The sequence below is a fragment of the Pollicipes pollicipes genome, unplaced genomic scaffold, assembly GCF_011947565.3.
Source record: "Pollicipes pollicipes isolate AB1234 unplaced genomic scaffold, Ppol_2.1 Scaffold_4002;HRSCAF=4701_pilon_pilon_pilon, whole genome shotgun sequence".
Taxonomy (NCBI): domain Eukaryota; kingdom Metazoa; phylum Arthropoda; class Thecostraca; order Pollicipedomorpha; family Pollicipedidae; genus Pollicipes; species Pollicipes pollicipes.
In genome coordinates, this window is record NW_023596420.1 from 21,129,674 (window position 1) to 21,155,039 (window position 25,366).

The 25,366-nt window shown below is 56.5% G+C and overlaps 1 protein-coding gene across 2 annotated transcripts in view; it reads right to left on the reverse strand.

Annotated features, from left to right (window-relative positions):
- Window positions 1-25,366, reverse strand: part of LOC119093981 (nephrin) — a gene marked incomplete at its 3' end in the record, with an annotated part of 35,254 nt that overhangs the window by 8,757 nt on the left and 1,131 nt on the right. Inside the window, 8 exon segments of one of the 2 annotated variants that reach the window (XM_037217024.1) lie at window positions 2,252-2,396; window positions 2,689-2,837; window positions 3,251-3,454; window positions 4,636-4,749; window positions 7,536-7,744; window positions 9,244-9,376; window positions 11,256-11,282; window positions 20,984-21,325. In XM_037217024.1, the coding sequence (XP_037072919.1) occupies window positions 2,252-2,396; window positions 2,689-2,837; window positions 3,251-3,454; window positions 4,636-4,749; window positions 7,536-7,744; window positions 9,244-9,376; window positions 11,256-11,282; window positions 20,984-21,053 (1,051 nt within the window). 2 annotated transcript variants of the gene reach the window in all.

The following is a 25,366-nucleotide window of genomic DNA, read 5'->3' on the forward strand; positions in this document are numbered from 1 at the left end:
AAGCGATGGTATGGCAGCATTGTGCCCGTCATAACAGGTGGGACGCCTCCAAAGTTACTGGATACGGAGCTACAGGAGAGTTTGCAGTCGTTTGTTTGCCCGCATCGTCCGTATACCCATAACACAACTAAAAATCCTTTGGAAGGGTATGTGACACACATGCTATCAAGGGTGTGATCAGCAACACCCATACCCACAACAGTATCAGCAGTTTGCATCTACTGTCTTATGCTGTTCAATGTCGTCCTTTCTTGGATCAGTAACATTGCGCTGAACCGCTGCCAAATCTCGCTCCACCGGCGCACGCCGTGCCAGTGACGTCAACGCACGCCGCTGTAGGCCTCCGCTCTTGTTCCATCAGTTATCACGGCCACTGGGTCTTATCACCGCCCCATTTTATCGACACCCGGTAAGGCATCCCTTCTGATATGATCGTCCCTCGTATTTCAGCCACTCTAATATTATGCGAGAAATGCTGTATGTGATGGCGTCCTCACCAATTATTGGCGGTTAATGTTAGCATCGCTAACATCGTCCTTGCAACGCACAAATCAGACATCCTCTGGTCAAAAGTCGTGTTCATAGATTACCGGTCACCTAGACGTCATTCGGCGGGGTCGACAAAGCGCGGAAGACCCTCCGTGAGGACAATGGATCGCCAAACAGCCTCCCGCTGGGATTATCGGCCACTTAACGTTCTTCCATGGGTTCACTGATCACAAGGACGTTCACTTTTCACTGTTACGGTGCATCCTCCCCCATCTAAGTTTTCCTTCCCTGAACCCAATGCTCGCCAAAATGTTCTCTCCGAAGTTCCCGAGAGGTCCACGCTCTACTCAGCCGTCAAGTTGTCACAGCGCGTTCTGGGGTCAGATCGCGTGCTATCGGAATCAGCGTTGGCGGTACGGGGCGCGCGGATCTCAAGCACCACATCCTTGGTCATAAATCACTGGCGCGTGCTGCCCCGACCCTCCGCACCTCCCCCGCCTCCCCGCCTCCCCGCCCCTCGCCCTCCACCTCTGATGTATTTACAGCGCTAAACGAGCGTAATGTCGGCTCGAGATAGCATCTATGAGACACGACAATGCCTCGTGCCCAGCGCGCCACAAATGAAAACGCCGGTCGCGCCGGCGCGGCGCGCGACGCCCGAAGCGTACCGCTCACTGCGCAAGATTCACACAATGCATGTCTTTGACAAACGGCCAGGCCGCGCGTCGCGTAAGACCACTATGAATAGCAGCAAATTGCTGCTGTCTGCCAAACGGAGGTGCACGTCTCACAAAGAAACTAGACGCTTCATTCTGAGCCGGCGCCGCTGTCGGCATGACAGCTGCAGGCTACGGGCAGGCCCGGTGTGCCGGCGGAACCACACAGCACACGTGCGCTGGTTCGAATGGGGGCGGGGAGACACTTGTCCGTGGGGCGTCTTCATTTGATTAACACCGTAAGAAGACCTTCCTCTCCAGTCTATGGGAAGGTGATGTTTCTATACGTTTCTACCATTAACTAATGCATGTGATGAGTGTTGAAATCACTGGTGATAAACTCACAATCAGACAGCTCGATCGCGATAAAATGGGAAAGAAAACGTTTGCTCAAATTGGCACACGTGGCATGCGTGAGTCACAACCCGTGATCAGAAGACGTCGGGAAACAAATGACACATTTTGGGGATTTTGCTACCGTCCGCTGTCAGGTCCGCTTCCTTAAGCTGCCCAGAAGAGATTCTTTGTCCCCTCGGTGCATCAGGACAGCTCGCCAGCAGGGACAGGACATCAGGACAGCTCGCCAACAGGGACAGGACATCAGGACAGCTCGCCAACAGGGACAGGACATCAGGACAGCTCGCCAACAGGGACAGGACATCAGGACAGCTCGCCAACAGGGACAGGACATCAGGACAGCTCGCCGACAGGGACAGGACATAAGGACAGCTCGCCAACAGGGACAGGACATCAGGACAGCTCGCCAACAGGGACAGCTCGCCAACAGGCCCCCGATCTTAGGCTGATCAAAAGTCTAGCGAAAGCAAGCAAAACAACAAAACAAAAACAAGCAAACCAAACCAAACAAACCAAAAACACACACAGTAGAGTGAGGAATCATGCGGACCAAAATGCCGGCATGCGTTGCACTCAGTTCCTAGCAATAATAATAACATTTTAGTGTCATTGCTTAGCTCCCAAAGTCACAACTTCCCCGACGCATAGCTCCAATGAATGGGCCACCATCCAGAAACTGTCCCACTTACACCGTATCTTGAGCCGCCACAGGTCCTCGATCGTGTCACTGAGGTGCGGATTACTGGCTTGACAGCGGATTATCTGGCCGCTATCCTTAACTTTCGGTGTCAGTGTGACCTTCGACGTGGTGACGTTGCCATCGTGACTGCTGGTCTGAAAACAGTCACGCGGCGAGGGCGTCACCGATCATGGCAATAGCAGAACCAGAAAGGCGAAAAATATTGCAGCACTGATCGCCCTCCGCAAAAGCAAACGTCACGAAACCGCAAGTCGTGATTGGACACGTTCAAATCGAATGACGTGTCGCAGGCCGTTATCCTGGGAAACGCCAAAACGAACAAGTTGGTATCGGGGATTAGTGGACAAGTCGTGATTCCAGCGCCCGGCACACTTCAGCGGAGGGCAGCCTCTGGCGAGCGCCTGCCAAAGCCCTCGGCACTCTCACCTGATTGGTGAGCTTCAGCTGTCGGCCGCCCAGCCACCAGGTGATGACGGCGGCAGGTCGTGACCCGGCGCTCTGACAGGTCAGCAGGTACGTGACCCCCACGGACAGCGGGTTGTTGGTGCCCAGCAGAGCCACGCTCAGCGGGCGCACTGGAACCATCACCGTTGTTGAAGGAAGGTATGCATGCAATCATGGCATAACACGACATGGCCACGTGACGAAAAAAGCAGTAAGATCAGTCGCAACGCTGCCGGCAAGGCGAAGACTCTCAGGAGCCTAACATCTGCCACATCGCTTCCAGCATGACACAAACCCCGTGCAGCCGCGTGGCATAAAATAACGTCTGAAGTTAAACGGAGTGGTACCCGTATCACCCCATTCAGCGACACGCCCCATCGCGCCGCGCTGCACTCTGCCCATTTCACAGCTTTACCGTGCACCAGAAGCGCTTCCAGCGTCGAGACATTTACGCGCACCAGCCCCATCCTCACCCTCCTCACGCCATCAACACCCCGCGCCTCGTAGCCGGCGGCCGCGGTCGCCTCCGCACGCCATGACTCACGCAGCATGTCGATGGCGACGGTGGTGGAGCGCGGCGGGCTGAGCGCGTGGTTCGCCGCCCAGCACGTGTACTCGGCGCCCAGGTCGTCCCGGCTCAGCGGCCCGGCGATCAGCTGGTTGGAGACGGAGCCGTTGGCGCCCGGCTGCCACGTGCCGTCCAGCAGGGCGCTGCCCCGCCACCAGGTCACGTTCGGCAGCGGGGAGCCTGTCGCCGGCGCGCGGTCACTGCAGGAGGCTTCGCAATCGGTCGGAATCTCGGCGGCCAGCGCCAGCCATTTAATAAGTCAACGCTGAGGAGTTTGCACTTCCGACTACCGTGTTGGCTCACCGAGAGCGGCCAAGCAAAGAAAGAGTTGAATTTCCATTAGGACAAGTCATTAGATCCACGGGCAAACACTGCCCGCGCTTTTCGTACGGATTCCTTGGCATCTGCATGTGGGGCCCGGGCTGGATAGATGCGCCCCGGCGGCAGGGACTGCGGCGCCGAGGCTGACCGTCCTTCCGTCGTCCACACCGCAGTGGTGTGACACGTCCTGCGCCTTCCCCTGTGCAGTGGTGTGACACGTCCTGCGCCTTCCCCGGTGCAGTGATGTGACACACCCTGCGCCTTCCCCGGTGCAATGATGTGACACATCCTGCGCCTTCCCCGGGCCTTCCCCAGTGCAGTGATGTGACACACCCTGCGCCTTCCTCGGTGCAGTGGTGTGACACACCCTGCTCCTTCCCCGGTGCAGTGACGTGACACACCCTGCTCCTTCCCGGGTGCAGTGGTGTGACACAGCCCGCGTCTTCCCCGGTGCAGTGATGTGACACACCCTGCTCCTTCCCCGGTGCAGTGATGTGACACACCCTGCTTCTTCCCCAGTGCAGTGGTGTGACACACCCTGCTCCTTCCCCGGTGCAGTGGTGTGACACAGCCCGCGTCTTCCCCGGTGCAGTGATGTGACACACACTGCGTCCTCCCCGGTGCAGTGGTGTGACACACCCTGCTCCTTCCCCGGTGCAGTGATGTGACACACACTGCGCCTTCCCCGGTGTAGTGATGTGTCACACCCTGAGCCTTCCCCGGTGCAGTGATGCGACACACACTGCGCCTTCCCCGGTGCAGTGGTGTGACACACCCTGCGCCTTCCCCGGTGCAGTGATGTGACACACCCTGTGCCTTCTCCGGTGCAGTGATGTGACATATACTGCGCCTTCCCCGGTGACACACGCTGCGCCTTCCCCGGTGCAGTGGTGTGACACACCCTGCGTCTTCCCCGGTGCAATAATGTGACACATCCTGCTCCTTTACGGGCCTCCACAGCTGCACCAGCACCGACAAAACTAGCGGCCTTTGAGGTGGGCGCGCCGCCGGCGGGGTGCCGCGCGCGCGTGCAGCCTCACCTCCAGAGGAGCGACAGGTGAGCTGAAGCATCTGGCCCTCGCGGTGTCGAGAGCTGGCACCCCTGCCGATCACCCGTCCCGTCTCGTCCGTCACCACCGGAGGCCCCGGAGGCACTGTGCGACACAGACGTCACCTGTGATGGGTGCCTTCTCCCGGACTAGGCGGCTGGGTGAGGAGGGACGAGGGAGGGGAGGGTTCAGTCACGGCGGACGCTCAGGTACAGGGACGCACTGGCATCTGCCTGATTTATTGAGCAACTGGCGGGACTTTATTATAGATTGAGAGATCGGCGGGCAGTCCACAGGAAGAGCTGAACAGCGGCAAGATGTATTGAGCCAAATCAAAGTATTTGCTAGTCGCTCTTGAATAAAAACATCAAGCGAATTTCGGCTCACTGCAATGCACTATTATGTAAATGCACGGGCTTGCCATTTACAATTCAAATAGGCCGTTCCACCATGCATCAAACGTTGGCTTAGGGAGTAAAAACACAAGAAAACATAGAACGGATCAACATCAAAATAGAAAACAGTGGTTGGAAACCGATGCGCCGTATCTAAAGCTAATAATATGAAATAATGACAGCAAAACGGCGTCCCATTTTTCTGCGCGGAACGGGTCTGTTCCATAACGAAATCCAATACGGAAACGAACGAGCGTGGCGTGGAATTTTCCGGCCAAATTTCCATATTCCTGAGCCAACGGCAGCAGCGGCGCGCAGCGACCCGGACAATATATTCGTAATGAACAGCATCATCCGTGTAGTTTGGGGAAGCCGTGGGCATAAATACGGCTGCGTCCAGCGGCTCTGCTGGTCTCAGCAGAACGAGGTCCCGGGCGGAGTCAGGCGGCAGTGCTCGGAGTAAGCCTCATGTTGCCAGGTGGGGTGCGTCAGGATCGCGCAACGTCGGTCATAGGTCACATGCAAACTGCGGTGTGACGCCTGCACACGATGACGGTTCCAATATATACAACAAGAGCTGTGCAATTGTGGCGCGTCCCTGCAAAGCTGGGGGAGCTTTAAAATACTGCTGTAGATAAAACCAGCCATGGCTCTCTCTTGTGCCTTATTTTTTATGCGGCCATTCATACCTGTGGTGATTGTGGTAATTCAGCACGAGCTGCGCAAAGCTTTCAGCCTTACACAAGTCCTACGTGTGGCCATTTTCCCATCCCAATATTGAGCTGTTTGAGCAACTGAAACGTAAGCCTACGTCATACCCCAATCGTCATGTGTCACTGCCTTAATTTCGCACCGTGAAATACGACAAGGGGAGAGAGAAAGGGGAGGTCGCAGCAATCAATACGGCCCGCGAGACGGGCCTCACGACAGAAATACACTTATGCGGCGGATGGGGGCGCGAAGGGGACACAGAAGAAGGCAGCTGTGCCCGCCTGCCGGAGTTGATTGCCCTCGCTCGGTCTCGTGGAAGGCTGAGCCCGAACAAGATTACCGCAATGATCTCTAGTGGCATGCAGTGCGAAACATGACATATAGAGCTCGTCGCTGGTGATTGGCTGGATTCGGAAGCGTTGCACCACGAGAAATGGGTTTCATTACCAAATGCACGGCCGAGGAGAACGGCCGGGCCGCTGTGATTGGATTCAAGAGCGAACGACTGAAAATAACACGCAGCCATTGGTAGTTCAGCAGGCCTAATATAGACTTTCACCAGAGCCTGGAACATAACTATAAGCGATTTTTTTGCCAAAGTGCCAGTAAACGGCGAAAACATTAATTCTATCAGTCTGCCCGGATATATTGTTCTGCCCCGATCAGAACAGACGTCTCAGACTATCCACAACAAAATACAATATCGCTAATGCTCGCACGCCATAATTCCATTTCCGCAGCATTAACGACCCCTAACAAAATAACTACTAATCGCTGGGGCTGAAAAATCGTTCACAGCTCATTACTTCCTCGTTACTTCTGGGAGCGGCAGTGATTCCCACGCTTGCAGGAGGCAAAGAGCACTGTTCAATCCGGGCCGAGTGTCAACAGCTCCACCGGGCCCTCGAGCGCGATAAGGCGCAGATAAGAGCGCAGCCGCGTGGCGGCGGGCCAGGGCGCCGGTCTGGGTGCTGGCTGTACGCCGGCGGAGTTTCCGTTGTGCCGGCCTCTCCTGCAGGTCTGGCGTCATATAGGAAAACATGGCGCCTCTGAGCCTCCGAGCCTTGTCAGCAGGCGTGATCAGGTGGCCCACACCGCCAGTTCGTGAACAGGCCCAATCAGGAGTGATCCCTTAGATCAGCTTCAGCATCAGCGGCTCCCGAGCTGGAGGTGGGCATCGTCGGTAGGTCAGGTCAGGTCACGTCGTGTGCAATGCGTGTGGGAGGTTGGTGAAGCTAGCGAAGAAGATAAAAGAACCTTTGCTGTCTCAGAATACAGGTGCTGCATGCAACAGTGCAAGTCGGTTTAAATATAGATCTTCGGCACACATCAATACCTTAACGACAAAATTTACGTCGAAAGCTTCTGAAAGATAAATATGCCACAAACATTACAATATACACGTCTGTTTAATTTTCATTTCCGCGGCAATGTGACTTAATGCCGTCACTGAGGCCTGTCGACCCTGAAATAGCAGCCCGGTCAGGCGGCGAGGCGCGCCCTGCCGGAATTCCGCACCACCGCGTTCGGGTCACCGGCAGCCAAAACCAGCCCACGTTATGAATGCACTTCGTGGAAAACGTCCACTTTCCTGTGCTAAGTCGACATATATGATCTGTCCGCAGTAATTTCATCAGCGTGCGCCCCGCAGCTGTAATAACGGTTTGGCGCGGTGAGACTCAGTATTTGAGTGTGCGACAGACCCGGAGTCTCCAGCTCTGGCGCGGGGGCGGCGCAATACACGGCGCTCCCCCACGGAGGGGAAGGGGGTCGAGCAGTACTCACCGATGACGGTGAGGTTGACGCGCGAGTTTCTGGTGGGCGAGTGGAGGAAGTCGACCCTGCAGCGGTACAGGCGCTGGTCCTCGCGCTGCACGGCCGTGACCCGCAGGTGGGCCGGCCGGGAGTCCGCGTGGAACTGCACCCGGCTGCTGTCCAGCTTGGGGTCCACCCAGTGCGCGCCGCTAATCCGGCTGCTCTTGCGAGAGTCATACCTGCCGACAGCGAGGGCTCAGGACCATGCACGGATGGCAGCGTCGCTTTGTATCGCAGACGCGGACTGGGAGATTCACACCGCCAGGTCGCAGAGAAGCGATGTGCGCGCCGGGATGATGCGACGGCCCATTAACGGAGCGTCGTCATTGAGCTTCGCTAGGCAGTGCCATCCTAGCAGAGCGCGGCGAATCAGTCACGTCGAAGTGCGCCCCAGCTCATTTCCAAGTGCACGCCCCTCACCATCATCTCGTGAAATACGGCCACTAGAATACCACCTCCGTGCAGGCTTAATGCATCATCCTGGACAGGGTCCAGGGTAGCTGTCGGAAGACGTGCAATGATCGAACAACTCAGGGCAGCGCGCACCTGGAGCGAGGATCGCATAAGCAAAACACGATGTGGCTGATGAAAAAAGTTGTGCCGTATCAAGTTAACGGTAAGGCATCACAGATACATACGCGGTATCAGGTCTACGCCACACAAAACCAACAAAGATATTGGGATAGTTCTACTGCGTCATTCTTAACTGCGTTACGATATGAATCGATCGATGCCAACAACAAGCGATGAGTGTCAGCCGGACAACTTGTGCCTTCCTCTTTGAATCAAGATCAGACCATCAGCTAGCCATAACGAAAGCCAGCGTCCTTATCGTAACCCCGGAGCCACGTCATCGAGACTCCTGACAAGAGAAACGCGTAGGAAAAAACTCCGGGGGACTCTGAAATCAGCCGCAGACCCACGACGGTATGGGACTGGTCTGCCCGCTGCAGTCGATGGTAAAAATACCGGGCCTCGAGCAGACTACACAGTATCCGTGCTGGTCTAACGAATCCTTGTTTGGGAAGCCTTGCCTAGCATGATGCTACACTTATGGTACCTTAGCTGACAATGCAAACAGCTCAGCATAGCATTACGCTCACATGGTTTCAGTATCCCGGAATATGTTTTTCCTATGTGCCGTAATAAGCAATGCATCGCGTAAAGAATCTGTTTCAAATATCTTAGTGTTCACTGCGGTGGTAAAAAAACGTGACTTGCAGAGTGCGATGAGCTGCAGCATTGTTTTATTTCAATCGTGCTTCGATAACAAGGTTTGTTAGAATGCGTCCACGCGCCGCCGCGATGGAACATCAACGTCATTGTTATGCATTGTAATTGTCCTTCCGCTGGTGAAATGAGACCAATAAACTTTTTTCATCCGCGATTTAAAAGTTACGGTAAGGAGCATTCCAATGGTCTTGGACTAGGAATCTACTCACCGAGGAAAATGTTAAGCTAAGGCAAAGGTTAAGCTTGAGTTTCACTTGTCTTCCCCGAGCCCAAAGTCATTCATTCAAATGGCATGGGATTTCATGGCATAACGCACGGCCGGATACAAAAATACTGATCTACAATTGACTAAAAGCAAGCGTCAAGCACGCACTAAACCCCTCCAGTTCTCCTCCACGCAAATAGGCTAACTCAGGTCATTGTCGCTTCCGGCGCCGTCCCTCACGTGTATATCGGCGTGCCGCCGGTGCCGTAATACCAGAGCACCAATCGCAGCTCGTCCCCAGCCACCGGCGGCGTGACGTCACACGGCAGCTCAGCTGTCTTGCCCTCAGCAGCTGACACGTGAGTCAGCTGGCCTGAAAGCAGACAGCTACTGATGACCATCCACCGACGATTGATCACATTGGAAACGCATCAAACAGTGGAGAAAACGGCGCAGCGGACACCGAGGCTGTCATTCGGCCCGATTCGGGACAGGGCAGACACGGGCAGGATGGCGCCTGGTGCATGTGGCTCAAACGGCGGGCGTTAATGTATGCAATCCGAACATATCAGGCAGAAAGAGGCAAGCATCTCTGACATGCATCTCGCTCTGGACAGCGCTGCAATTGTATGCAAAGTGGTGCAGTTAAAAAGCCATCGCACTTTATTTAACCTTACGCGCAAACTTACTCTAATTGGAAGAGCAACGAGCTCCATCAAGCGTTAGTGGCATACAGCACTGCATAAGTCCATCCTAGAGCCGCCCGCGGCCACCATCACGACACTGACATTATTTTAGTTAATGCCGGATGTTCATACACCACTTTAAATTAATTCCCAGTAAAAGGTACGCGGTAGCTGTTTCACAAGCGGTTTTACACTGCAAATTTATGACATGATCTGCAAAATTATACAGGTGCCTGCTTTTATGCGCATGCACTGTGAACAAACGGCTCGCGTGATGATGCTCCGTAGCAATATATCTTGCGACTCTGAGCGAACAATGCACGTTAGATTTACCCTAGCTCGCGTACAAAGAGCGGCACAGCAAAGGAAGGGGTGTCATGTGAGGACATTAGAAACTAACGGCTCTTCTAATGGATTTCTAACGACCATTACAATCATAAGAACCGAGCAGCATGGTCATGTGCGGCATAGCAGTTTCCTACGGCAATGCCATTTTGTCCGCATACTCTTATAGTGATCATTTTTAGCACGGTTGGATTCACATGTCGAGACTTCAAAAACTCCGCCGCGCCAAATATAGAGCAGCAACCCATGTGCGTGTCAGCTCACGTAAAAACTGACGGCGCAGGCTCTGGTCCCCGCACTGTGTGGGTGGGTGCTGTGGGGGGGGGGGGAGGGGAGGGCTGAAAGGGATGGGGAGAGGCGGTTACAGACGCTAATGAGGCCGCTCTTTGTCTGCGCCGCTGCTCGTGCGGCGTCTGTCGATGCTCGGCCGTCGACGGAGCTGCAGTAACGAGGGGTCCACGTCGGCACCGACGACCGCCCCCTCTCATCCCCACTCCGTCCGACCCGAGGCCCCGGCGCGGCGGGGCGGCGGGGCGTCGGCCAGGTGGGAGGCTCCGGGGACAGGACGTCAGTCGCGGGGCTTCCGGCGCGCCGCGGTGCTGTCGGGCCCCCGGAGGCGACTCGCCGCCGGGACGGATACTGCGCCGCCGAGCGCCCGCCCGTGCCGCCGTCGGAGGGCGGTCACGACGGCCAGGACAGAGGGCAGAGGTCAGATCCACTTCGACACCCAGAGTGTCTCAGGGGCGTGACTCCCGCCCAGGGAGTGACGGGTCAAGGTCGGACTGGTGAGGCGTTGTACCGCATAACGGCACGGGGTGAGTGAACTAGCGATCAGGTGACTTGAGCTGGGAAACCGTGAGGACCACAAACAAGGGATAACGACCAGAGGACACGTACGCCAAGTAATAATTCTAATAACGAAGGGAAGGGAAAAATGGTGTGCCTGCTCGGCATCACCATACATCTCACAAGCAGCCACGGGCAAACAACTATCACGCTCCGATGCAGCACATTCTCCACACATCTCAAGATAGTACTCTACACGTACCAATGCGTGCGTAACAAATATATCTGAAAATTTAGGGACAGTAGAGTTATCTAGCATCAACAAAAACTAAGCGTTCGAGACAACGACGCGAGGGGAAGGCACAACACCAAAACACGCGATAAGATGGGTGCAGGCATAAGCAGATGCTTTGGTACCAGCTGACGTAACCTTACCTTTTTTGTCACTAGCTCCGTATAGACCTATTCAAAGATAAACCACCACTGGTTAAGCCGATAATCATCTTAATCGTGTCACGTCATCCTGTTAGACTGCGATAGTGGTCAGCTGCGGTAATGCAGTTCCTATTCCATTGGGGAGCTCCAGCCCCAGCCTCAACTTTCCGAGTAAAGGGAATCAAATCATCGATTATTTTTTGGCGCACTTTGGTAAAGCTTTAGTGATTTTTGTCCTTGACCATCCCCATTCTTCTTCGCGAAACTTCGGTCCTGGCCAGCCGACTGCGGCGCCGCCGTCTGGATTCAGCGAGGGCCCGGCGGGTCTCGCGCTGCTAGTCTGACGGGTGGCAGCATCATCACACCCTCCGCCGGCCCCATCCGCGCCTCTGGGCCACCCGCTAACGCTGCGTCACAGGTCGGCAGAAGTGCGGTCAATTCTTTCAGTTCCGGACGGAACAACGTCCGGTTCACCTGGCGGTGGCAGTTGCTCTGCTATTCTGACATTAGTTTGCCGTTCGTTTGCCGACATTAGTTTGCCGTTCGTCCTTTCCTTGCCACATGTCCGTTTGCACCGACCCAAGAAATACATTTCATACCAATTACAAAAGTTAACAACTGAGAATGGCCCATATCGTGATGAAGTATTTCCATATCCAGAAATTAAGTCAACTGGTAGTCTTCGCCTAAAACGAAAGCGAATGCAAGCAAACGTTGCAGACAACGCAGCAAGGTTTTCTGCAGAGTCGCCGAACGCGAAGAAGAGCTCCAGCAACAATCCATCGGACCGGGGTATCCCCGGCCGTGGCTCTGGACTGCTCATCGGACCGGTGCATCCCCGGCCGTGGCTCTAGACTGCTCACTGGACCGGCACATCCCCGGCCGTGACTCTGGACTGCTCACTGGACCGGCACATCCCCGACCGTGACTCTAGACTGCTCACTGGACCGGCGCATCCCCGACCGTGCCACTGGACTGCTTCGCGCGGGCCACCGACGCGCCAGGCCGGCTGCCGGGCGGGCAGTCTGGCCGCACATCCGGCGTGTCGGCGCCGGCGTCATGCCCCGCTGCGCCTGACCCGCCCCTGCGCCGTCCGCCCGGCCGCCGCGCCGCTGACCTCTGGCACCGGTCGCCGGTGGGCGGCAGCTGGCGGTGGCACTGCTCCGCGCTGCGAATGCGTCTCCGCTCGACGCCTGCCGCCATTTGTCACCAGCAGGCCGTTACCGCTGACGAAAATTCTCCGCCGGCGTCATCTATCAAAACAAATCTGCGCTGGGAGGTATCGAGGTGGGATTTTTCGAATAGAGGACAGCTACTAAAAGCCGCACGACAGCCGACACGCCGACCATGTAAATAGCGCCAGGCGTTCTTGGCAGCCAGACGGGTGGTAAAGGTGACGGACGATTGCCTGGCAGCCGTTCATCAGCGGGATGATCATGACTCGTGCGCATAACAGGTGGAATACGATCCGAGGCGCGACGGCCAGCTCGTCGGCGGCGCAATAGATGGCGCGACTTCTCAAGAACGACGCCGTCCCCGTAATCCAAGACTTAACCCGGCTCTGTGGAACAGGCAGCGCCACAGTTTGATGATGATAGGGTCACTTGTAAGTGTGACGGTCCGAATGTATTACGCTGCATCGGGCGCCCCCTGCTAATCCCGCACACCCGTGTTGAACATGGCGGCACTAACCTGCCAAGGGCGTATTAGGAACAGGTGCGGAAGTGCTACACGCATTCGTGAAGACCGTTAGAAGTGTGTAGGCACTACTTGCGCTGCAACTGCAGCCAGGCTAGAGACTAGCGTGGCTGTAATGTGGCATGGCAATGGATGGTCCATCCTTAGAACTTCAGTCATGCTCGGAATGCAGAAGTGCTCAGGTCAGGACCACTGACCCTGGACCGTCAAACGCGTCTTGGCTGACATACCCAGGTCAGCTCCGCCGTCCCCCAGCCGCCGGCCCTGTCTCGGCTGACGTGTTCAGGCCGATACCACTGTCCCCCAGCCGCCGGCCCTGTCTCGGCTGACGTGTTCAGGCCGACACCGCTGTCCCCAGCCGCCAGCCCTGTCTCGGCTGACGCGTTCAGGCCGTCACCGCTGTCCCCCAGCCGCCGGCCCTGTCTCGGCTGACGTGTTCAGGCCGACACCACTGTCCCCCAGCCGCCGGCCCTGTCTCGGCTGACGTGTTCAGGCCAACACCGCTGTCCCCAGCCGCCGGCCCTGTCTCGGCTGACGTGTTCAGGCCGACACCACTGTCCCCAGCCGCCGGCCCTGTCTCGGCTGATGTGTTCAGGCCGACACCGCTGTCCCCCAGTCGCCGGCCCTGTCTCGGCTGACGTGACCCGCCAGCAGCACGTGTCGCCACCGGGGCTCAGCCGACTGACACGGCGGCCTGGCCCAGCAAATTCCCCGCCACCCGGACGTCGTCGATAACGACGGCGGACCGCCCGTCGACGGAGGCGCTCAGACGAGGACCCCGCGGTGCCGCGGACGGGCCCCAAAACCGGCGCGCCGCTGGCAAGCTCGAGGCCAGCGTAGGGAGATGTTCTCAGTAGCATGGTATCGCCATTTTTCAGATGCCGCTCATTGAATAGATCGCATGTGAATTCTTTGTTATGGGCATTGTTCCCGAATTTGAAATGGTACAGCTTTGGGGCCAGAGCCTTGTGAAACGGAGTTTTTGTCGAAGACCCTGAAAACATTTCAGCTGAGTATTTCCCGTTTGAAGGAAATCTCACTAAAAATTTTGGCAAGTTACGTCCTGACATGACACGGTCGGTCTGCGGTGGCGCCAGTCTCCGGGCCAATCGACCATTGACCAACAAAAACGAATCACACGAGTGCCATGCAGGGCGCCATCCCACATCGCAGGTGCACAAAGGACCAGCTGAACGTCAACCTTGCTGCCAGACCCACGAACTTCTAAACAGAAGCATGTCACATCCGTTGACAAGTTCGACCGAACCTGAAAGTGGGAGTAGCTGTAGCTATTTTAACCTGGATCAGATCCCCAGCTGATTATACAAAATGTATCCTGCAATGGACTCGCGCATACAACGATTTCCCAACTGGACTACTGGGGCGACAACCGAGCACTTTTCCCCACTGCCTACCCACGATCCCCGACGCTTCACACCGAGGAGACGCGGGAGCCAGCATGGGGACCGGACGGCGGGCGACAGCCTGTTTGCGCGGCCGTCCCGTCGCTGGCGGCGTCTCCTCACACACGGGGCGGATGTGTGGCATTCCGGTGCTACCTTGGCCGCCACCGCGACTGGCTGGGAATCTGAGCCACGGTGGGGGAGGGGAGATGTCACCTCCGCCCACCGGCCGGCACACCGGCAGAATCAGCGGGAAGGCGGACTGAAGAGTGCTGAACGGGTTCAATGCATATTCGACCGGGGCGGGGCGGGAGGGGAGAGGTGCTCGCCCCCGGGAATGGGCTGAGCTCCGTTTTGCAACCGCAGGATCGTCCGTCCTAGTGTTATCCAAAGCGAGGGAAGGGGGAGGGGAAAGGAGCTAAACTTGAGCCCTGCTGTGACATCGACCAGCGCCTTGTTGCCCCCGAGGCTGCGGTCCCCAGTCCGTTCGGCCGGGGCAGCTCGTTCCAGTGACCCCAGGTGTGACACCGGGACGGCCCGCGTCGTCGCCCCGCGCCAAGAGGAATGCCCCTCCCGCGGTCGCGCAGCTGGAGCACCATTCAGCGCCGTGCAGAGGTATTACCGTGAAAATTTATCACCGGGTCGGCCGACGGCACGCATGTTTTCCGCGCCGGCGAGCTGCCACGTAATGAGGTTTTATTGTGAAACGAGCGAACCGCGGTGCAATTTGAGCGTTATACATCACCCCTACCCGCATGGGATCGGTTAATGTTGCCGCTCCCCGCGGTTTTGTATCTTCCCGTCGCCATAATTCACATTTCGCCGGCGGCCAGCGGCGTGTGGGCCGCCGGCGCGTCACGGGTCGCGCTGCTCCCCATGGTGATGTCACCGCAAGCGGACGTCCACACGACTGCCCCCTCGGTGCTAATGCCCGCCGCGCCGACCGAAAAGTGCGCCGGGATGAATGCCCTGGCCGAGGATTGTGGTTTCAGCGGGTAAAAATCAGCGAGTTCCTGCTGGCTGCAGCCAGCGGCCGGCAGGCGGACGTCCCCGCTCTGCGCAGTGACTCAGCGTCACCAGTCAGCGATTTGCCGCGAGTGTCGCCCTCGTCTCCCCTCTGGGGCGCACCCCTGCTCGGAATAATCAGATCGAGCGGGAGACGGCAGTCGCCCAGCGATCCCCGACCATTAGGCGACCCTCCCGGTCATAACGACGGTGCCGCCGATGCCTCTTTTCTTGATCTGACGAAGGCCTTTGACGGCAGTCCGCGTGCGTGAAGGCACGCCCGCCGCGCGGATTACGGCAGGGCGGCGTTTTTCGGTGGCGGTTTGTATATGTGTGGGCAGCGTATGGTGATTTGGGGCAGGCCACTGGCTCCCCCCGGCCAGTCGGTGGGTCAGTCGGGCTGACAGACGACATCCGTCAGCAGACACTGACACCGGAACGCTAATCACCTCAATTATCAGCATACCTGTCACGCTTAAACGACAGGAATGCGAGGTTCGGTCATGTTTGCGTATCTTCAGCAGCGAAACACGTACCGCAAGCGGACGGTCCCACAGCAGAACGGCGCGAGATACATCCGTCACGGACGCGGACCGGATCCGCGCCAGTCTCCGCAGGTCTGAGCCGGGTTTGCGACTGTCAGAGAGCGTGGATGTAGTCGTGGCAGCCAGTCGAGTCGAGCCGGAGCAGAGCCTAGTTCGTGCTCATTACAGAACTTAATCGGATTCGTGATCGTCATAGAACAGAGTCGAATTCGTGTTCGTCACAGAACCGAGACAAACTTGACACAGAGCTGACTCGAATTCGTGACAATCCGCAAACCGAACGAAGTGCATGACCACAGTCGGCTACCAGCTCGAAAACTGCTGGAAAACCCGTGCGGCGGGAACGACCGACTGCAGCCAGCAGCGCCATCCACCTGGTCTTGCCGTTAGCCTGGCGGGCGCGGGCGCTGGTCAGCACCGCTGTCCGACACGTGGGCCCGCATCGACCGTCGCCCAGGGCCTGACCGCGGCGCGAGGGTGACCACGGCCGGGGGTGTGCGTCCCCGGAGACGGCTGGGCCGCGCCAGGGACGGCCTCAGCTGGCGGTGATTCCGAACGGGGAGCGTCCCAGGAGAACGGTGAGAATGGCCGGATTGGGACGAAGGGGGGACCGTACCGGGGGTCCGTTTGGTTTGGGAACTAGCCCAGGTGTCCGCTCTACGAATGGGAAAATGACCGCAAGCCAGTGCGGGCCACTCTCCTCCAGAAGGCGACTCCGGGCGACGCACGCGTTCGAGGGCGGGTTCAGTCATGGGGATCTCTGGGGCCCCTTCCCAGGTCCGCGACCGGACTCTGATCGCTCCCGCTCCACCCTCGGAGGGCGGTGGCACGCGCCCCACCGTTCCCACCGGTGCCGTGAATGGACGGGAGGCGCCGCCGCCGCTGACGGACATGGCACGTGGATTGGATCGGGTCGGAACGATGTGTTCTGGACCGAGGGTTCACCCCAGGCGCCTCTGTGGCGGCAGGACCTATTGGGTTGAAAAATGACGGACAGGCCAATTGACTTGCCCTCATTTATCGTCATCATTTGCATTTTCTTATGAAATCTAGACAGCTTCCTTAGCAGGGAGAATGCCCGACCCTCCCCGAACGAAATGAAGACAATGGCAGCTACTGCCCGTGATCTAGTTTGCCGTTAACGAGCTGTAGCCCAAAGAGACAATTAATGGAACGTTAATGGGCTGATCAGTTGAAAGACCTCGGAGATGCCAAAGCCACCTTGAATAGATGTACATGGGAGAAACACGATTTTTCCTTTACTGGGATGCAGCCCGGTATGTCCGTCTCACCACTTTCTTGGACAGAGTGCGTCGAAGTGAGGCGCAAGCACAGAGTGTTGCACGCTTGCGGATTGCTCTGCTTCCTCTGGTCAACTCCTGACGGTTCTAGCCGTCTGAGCCCTGACTATCTGGCGATGCACGTCATAAGAAGATGTCACGATTGCCTGTGTATCGGTGTGTTTGTAGCTGGGTGGCACTGCTGCCGGCGACTGGTAATTAACGCGTACAGCGGCCTCTGATTGGTCCTTATCATCAGTTAGTCACATTACCGACACAACATCCATCATTACCTAACACGGAACGCTTACGAATATCTAGAGAAAGCGGCTCCTATGTGAAGTGGGTACACGGATAACAAGGCATACCTTTTAAGGCATAATTAGGAGATTTTCGTGATTTTACTTCAGCGGCCAACAACAGATTCTGACAGTCGGCGACTTCCAACGCATTGATAGAATGGCAACGATAGCATTTACCAGGCGGTAATACACCAGTTCAATTAAGGCCCAGAAGCAATCAACATCAAATTTCCTTTGCGCGTCTTTTCCAGCCCCGGCATTGGCTTAAAATCTTGGAAACTCCGTTACAAGCATTTCCCAAGACAGAGGGTTTCTAGGAATGCCATTAGATATCACGGAAGATCGTTCGTTGAAACTGCACGGCCGCGGTAAATTGCCGCATGCTACCCAGAACCTGCTCCGAACTACTAGTTGCTTTTATGCGAACGCAAACTTCGAAGTTTGCTGCAAATGCCAGCAAGCTGCTCTCTTGAGCTGATGCCAAGCTACAACTGAGAAAACTTTGGGTCGAAGAGGTCAACTGGGATTTCAAAGATGAATAGCGTACCGAAACGCGCACATCCGCGAGTCTTCTAAGGTTGAAAATTTAAATGTTTGTCGTCTCGCCCAAAAGGTTTTTCGTGAAGCAATGACGGTAAACGAAACACGGCGCCACTCGACAGACTTTTCCCCAGCTCAGTGGTCCGTCGCAAGGTGTCAGTTCCGTTCTCACGCCTCGCTCTCGGCGGCGTGTGAACGGAACGGGGAGCAATGCGGCGTGCAGCGCCGCTAAACCGCCGCTCACACCGCTGCTGCGGGGAAAGGCGAGGTCACACAGGCCAGGTGAGGCAGCCGAGGCCCGGGGCCTGAAGAAAGGTCGCTCTCAGCCCTGTCAGAACAGTGAACTTCTCTTGCAATGTTGACACGAGGCAACGGCAAACAACTATCCTTAAGGTAATACCGGACACCAAACACCTCTCGCCGTGGAAGGCTAGTCAGGTTTTTTTTTTGTAAAATCAGCCCATTTCTGACGTGTCGGGCTTGGCGCTTTGATAATTCAGAAAGCTTTTACATATTCAGCCGTACCCTGACGCGTCCAGGTTGGAGACGTGAGTGTTATCCAGAACATAACTTGTGCATTGTGCAAGTGCTGACCCGACCAGGAAATGCTTGCTCTAAAATGCTGGATCCAGCGCTGGATCCACGGGCACCGACCCAGACTCCAGAACCAGTCAACTACGGTACAAGCCGCCAGCCGGCCAAAAGTGGTCAGTGCACAACTAACCAAGCATTTGGCTGGCGCATTTTTCACCACCATAATCAGCGGCCAAACCGAGCACTGGCCAGCGCTCAGTGACCAACTGACAACAACGCAATGATATGCCCGTCGCCACAGCCGCGGACGTCATGGGAATGGAAGCTGATTTTGACGCCCGCTGCGTGAAGAGTAATTGCACGACAGCGGGATCATTTCTAGTCTTCATGCACTCTGGCCACCTCTACAAACTGGTGTAAGAACCGCGCGACTTTGGTTGTGGTCGTAACCTTACAACGTAGGACTTCTCACGACTGGAAAACCACTTGAGATGCATGGTCCTGGCAGAGTGGCAAGGGGCATTTCTGCAGTGGAACACACTTATGTACACCCACCAACCACCGATTCACAAATTGGGACCGATTGGGAGAATCGTTGTTTTGAGTCGTACCTTGCCATCACAACCTGTATGGTGAGGATCGCTGCTCTCCACCACGTCGACTTTCAGACAGCCTCACTAGCGGAAAAAACTTCTTCAAGACACGATACACCTTGCGAGTCCTCGTACGGCTGCGTGTGTCCGTCACCGGTGCTAAGTAAATAGTTCTCAGCCCTTATGCCGCTCGAACACCGCGCTGTTTCTGAATGAGTCTGTCGGCCGAGCTGCGCAGCGCTCGGTAGCAGCTGGCGCTGACACGTCTCATGTCAGCTAGGCTCCCCGACACGTACGAGTCACATCCGGCGCCGAGTTTTAATCGAACACCTCACGTGTCGGTCGGACCCTCGAGCTGTCGACGCCTATTTTACTCGGACCGGCCGCTTCAAAGCGGCAGATCAGAGGCGCCGCCGGCTGACCCGGCTGATGCTCGGCAGCACGCGCCGGACGCGGTCACCTGCCCTGGCACCGTGCCAGCGCTGGCGTCTGCCGGCGCACAGCAGAACGGCGCGCCTAGCTCGCAGCCGGCAGCGGCTTCTGCTTGGAGCGGCCGATGAATAGGGATGGAGCGCGCTTCGAGCGATGGCGTACCAAAGCCAATTAAAGGCAATGAGTTATTTGATTTAATTTATGGATTATTGATAGTTCTTAAAAATAATGGCTGGACCATCGATCATCATTATTATTAGAATGCAGTTAGATGTGCTACTTAAACTGTTATGCAGCGGGAAATAATGGTGGTCATATGTAGTGGACGCGTGGCACAAGTCAGACCGGCGCTAATAGTCCATCGTCTCTAGATAGATGCTGCTGAGAGGCCCCCAACGAGGCGGCTCGATATTCCCAAAGCAGGTCGCCGAGGAGACCGCCGAGATAGCCGATGCATACGGCGTCGCGACTCGGTGAAAACGAGATCAGGCGCAGAGAGCGTGGCACCGCGGCGGCGGCCGGATTTCCTTTTATGTGACCGAGCTCAGAGGGCAGGTATATCGGGTTAGGCATTCGAGATGGATGTCCCGCGCATGCCGCCGTGCCGTTTCGGTGACGCCCAGACGACTGAAGACGCTGACAATATCGCCATCGGGCAGCGGCCAGCCGGCGCGTCGGAGCCCGCACCGTATCCGCCCATCGGCCTTCGGGGATCGACAGCGGGCCCCGGCTCCGGCGCCGATGGCCAGTGGCGAGAGGCTGCAAGTGACAGGCAATGGCGACACACGTTGACTCTCTGAGACCACGCCAGTGCAGTGCCGGCAGACGACGGGCGTTTTCTGTCAGTCGCAAGCGCCCAGACGGCAGTAGGATTCAGGAAGCAAGTTTTACAACTGTCACACCCGACAGAAGCTGGCACAAAGTTGCCGCCGCCATTTTGGAACACTCAAAGATTGGATCAAACATTAAAAAACAGAGCGTAGACGCTGTCGGAGTTAAAGGCGATCCCGGCGTTATTCTGGTGAGCAACGCGGCTGTAATAGGCAAACTTTGAAGCTGTGACGGCCTCCGAGGATTGTGGGGAAAAAACTTTGGAGCGTCCGTCGACAGTAGGCCGCCTTACGTGTTATTGCAATCGGAGCCTCAAAGCGTGCTGTAGACGGCATACATTACAGGGCAACGATTTCCGCAACGGCTTCCGTTGCAGGTCAACCAAGCTATCAACAGCCTTGGACTTCACAACAACGGGTGGCACAGTAGGTTTGCAGGGCTCGACATGCTTCTAAGGCGCTAATCCGGCGGCGACACCCATGGGTAGTCCGCTACAAGCTGTCACACCGGGGGCGCGCACACTGGCACCTCTATAGACACATGTGTGAACACGTGAGTGACTCACTTGTCGTGTCCAGGTCAGCCAAGGACCACGGCGCGGCGGCCAGCAACAGCAGCATCACTCGCAGCAGCATGGCGACTTCTCGGAGCGCACCGAGCGCCGCGGTCCGCCGGACGCGGCGGACCTGTGCCGACCTCCAGCCGGGCCCCGGGCGCGGAGGCAGCGGCGATGCACCGCCTGCTGGCACCGGGAGCAGGCGGTGGGCTCAAGCGTGCCGGGACAGCAGCGCTAGAGCTCCGCGCTGACGGAGAGACGCACGGACCTCCGTACACGGCTCCTCGCCTGCCGCTGGGTCGACCCGAACGGCTGGCCTGCTCGGATCTAGCAGGTTGGACCGGTCATCCCCTGAAACACGCGTCAGGCAGGGTTCGCAGCGGGTCTGGCGGTGATGTGATGACGTGAGAGTGGCTGCAGTACACGCGTCAGGCAGGGTTCGCAGCGGGTCTAGCAACGACGTGATGGCGTGAGAGCGGCTGCGGTACACGCGTCAGGCAGGGTTCGGAGCGGGTCTAGCAAAGACGTGATGACGTGATTGCGGCTGCAGCACACGCTCAGTCGGCCATGTTTGGAATACGAACGTCCATGCGATCATAACATTACGATCCACGAACTGCAGTTAGTTTACGCAGCGGCGTGCTTGTAAGTCGTTTTAAATTCAACTGTTGAACTTGGGCGTCAGCGCGCATCTGTAAAAAACTATTTTGTCGCTCTGCAAATCCGTGACATTTCGTGAAGTCCAAACGCTTCCGCAATGACCATTATTGGCCGATTTCGCCATCGCTGGCGTCGGCGACAAATTGGCGCGCCATCGTCGAAGCGATAAGGCGGTATCAGGTGTCATTCGGCAGGAGCTTATCGCGGTACTAACGACCAACCGGGTACAAACACGCAGGTCAATAGCACCTGCCGACCGGGGACGGACGTGATTGGTCGAGACGGCAGGCAGGCGGGCCGGGGAGCGGCGGGCGGCCGGCGGCACTCGTGTTCTCATGGGGGTATTATTGAGGCTTGTGAAGGAAAACTTCAAACTTGCTCGCCTCTTCGGTTCAGCGACGAGGCAAACAAGCGAAACAATGCGCATAAGTTGGCAACGTTCCATTTTATTATAGACACTGCTGGTCTTCACTTTGGCACAACGGACCACACCCAACGTGCAAACGTTTGTCCAGTGGTCCCTTCCGAATGAATTGCCCAATTATCTTTCTGATTCCGTCTGCTGCGGTCACTGGCTACAGGCAAGGGAAAATCGTGGTTCCAAAGCGAGCAGCGTGGATTGTAACTCAACGTCAAGCAACATCCCCCTCCCCACCCTCCAGGCCACCCTGGGCGGTTGTGACCCGCCAGAAACACCGAGCCGGCCCCACCCTCACCGCAGAAACGCAAGGAGTGTCTGGTGGCCTGACTGCACGGCTCAGGCGAGCCTCAGCGCCGGACACACTGGTAACGGGGCAACTGCTGTGACGTGCGTTCGCAGAGCTAATGAGCCGTGTCCAAACACTTGTCGGCTTATCGCGCCACTGGCTGCAGAGTAAAAAACGATGTTTGATTTGAAGATACGTTGGCGCCGCACCGCCGGACCGGAATCGGTCCGACGCTGGCCAATCAGTGCGCGTACTGCCAGAGCGTGCACCGGCGCGGGCAGACGCGCGCGCGGAGAGCGCCAGACCCAGACAGGAACTCGCCGCAATCGTAAACGTATGACTTTCGGCTTAGCTCCGTCTTGTCAACGTTAAGATAAAGCCATCAGTGTTTTCTTCCTTAGATAAGGATGAGATAAGACGAGCATTCTTGCGATGTTTTTACTTCGCACGGTGATCACGTGTTACCAGGTACCTCTGCTTCGTCTTCGTATTTCATGATTTCTTGCATAACGTTCTCTGTTCTTGTATAACGTTCCCGTCTCACTTCATGGCAGTGAACTTCTATCAAATCACATTATGACCCATCACGGCTCGTAAACAAAACGTTAAAATGGTGGAGGGCCGCATGCAACCAGCCTAACAAAACATATATATTATCCATCATTTTCGCATTGACGCTTCCGTCCAGTATTGGGGTTCTGCCGCGTTTACGACGACTAATGACGCGACAAGCCACCCCCGCCCCTTCAGTCCGACGGGGCCGACCCGGTACCACCCACAGCAGCTCCTCCACCGAAGCAGGCCAGTTCATTTGTATCAATCGTGCCCGCGCTCAGCCGACGGCGCCAAATTATCGTGAGCCCGGAAGTGCCAGTCATCATTGGGCGCACCAATTAAAATGATGCGCTTGGACGCCGTTATTGACGCCTGCTTGACGCCACGCACATTGGCGTGACGGGCGTGTATTCCACCGGGGGTACAGCGTGACCAAATTTCTCAGACTCGCAGGCAGAGCGCCCCTGTGATTGGCGCTTGCTGCTCTGCGCGCGCGATCTGAGCAAAGTTCTCAAACGGCAATCATGCTGAGGAACTCGGGGTCCTCTGGCGGCTTCGTGTCGAACCAAGGGGGTTCCCTCTCACAACGCGCCATCGCTGTGCCAAAATGCTCCGGCACTTTTGGTATTGCGGCATGAAAACCTGAGCGATCTCATGAAATTAGTCAGCCAGTAGTGCGTTGGGCCGAGTCGCGCCGTCTGCGACGCGCCCCACGGCTGCTGGGAGTTCTGTGAGGCTGTGCAAGGGCACATTATGTGTACGGGGACCCAATCCTCGACCAGAGGAAATCTGCCGCCTGCCCGTGTATCTGCCTATGTGACAGGGTGCGGAGGCCCTGTCACAGTGCGAGTTCCTGCTGCCTGCGTCCAAGCGTCGAGTCCGGCTAAAAACCTGTTGAGATCACCAGCAATCTCTGTGCAGGCAAAAAATCCACATCAAAGCGGCGTCGTTGACGCACTGCCAGAGGACATTTGGTTGCCGGCTCTTGAATCCCCGCAGTGCACGAAGCTCCATTGCACTCTCAGTGGAAAACGGAAGCTCTCGGTGGAAAAGAACGAAACGAAGCAAACATGGCCCGTCAGCGGTCGCAGCCATGCCTTCCCCATATCTGTATATGCTCGCGCACGACATCCACGCAGCTTTCGGGCCCCAGCGGTTTCGCCCCGCGCATGAACGCCTTACAACGTCGTGTCCGCCAACAATGTCCGGCACTGGTTGTCCACACGACATCATGCTTTGTCTGGCGAGCTGCACAGGCGTGATGCATGTCTCAAGGCCAGGCTGTCAGCCGCAGGCCGCCAATGGATCGCTGAGTTGACAGAGTGGAGAGAGCACAGGGCTGGGGTCACGACGTGTCCATATTGTGTCTTCAATCTCGCCCGATTTCGGGTGATAGCACGGAAAGACGCTTTAACCAGGTGGAAAGCAGCCATGGAGTAGCCCGGTCTTCACGCGCTGTTTTTGCCCAATTATCAAAATCTTAATATCTGGATAGATACCTGAAGTTTTGGATAAATGTTGAATAAATATGTGAGGGGACAAAGTTAACAAGCATACCTGCACCCACAAAATAAGAAGGCATCATATGTAATGCCATCAAAAGCGAGGGGCCGCAAACAACAAGCCAGAACCTCCACATCAAATCCTTTAAATGTTGGCACGTAGTCTCTCCTAACCACTCAACTTGTCATGTAATCCAAATGGCTTAGCGGTATGCTTTGTGTTTAAACAACTAAACCACAGCGGTTGAGCTGTTTCTTGCAATGCAGTTAAACTGTGTAAACTCGTTGGAATTCCACGTGCAAGCTGTTTGATCTCATTCAACGAGGGGAAAAAATCGGGAATCCAATTAAGCAGCCTGTTTGGCCACCTTTAGTGCTTTCCTTGGAGAAAAACAAAGCCAAACACTCAGCCCAGACTATAAACTAGCCGATGCAGCGAACCAGAGGCCGTGATGCATCTTCGAACGTTCCTCGTGATGGCTCACATTATATTTCAACTTCGCGAACCTATCCTGGCCTTGCTTGCGAGAACGCCGGAACTATGCAGGCTATATCTCATCGTCCTCTGATTATTCTCACAGTCGATCAGCCACATATTATTGCCACAAGCATATGAGACATGTTGGTGGCTTCATATGAATTACCGCCTAAACTGAAGATATGTAAGCCATCGCATTAGCTTTTAACACCGCTTCAAGCGGCTGCAGATCACTTCGTTTCAGCACCCTGACACCAGCATCCCTAACATGGACCCTCTTCTGACACCGCCCATATTCTCGCGCACGGCTGACACCTCTGACTTGTCCTGCAGCACGTTCGCAGGCTTTCAGCTTTCACGCCTGGCCGGACTTTCGTGACCGCCTCGGTCGCACCGACAGCAGGAGCACGGCACTGCGGGAGGGCCGGCGGTGGCGCGCGCCAGGTGCTGCCCGACCGTGTACAGCCGCGCCGCGCCAGCTCCAGCCGGC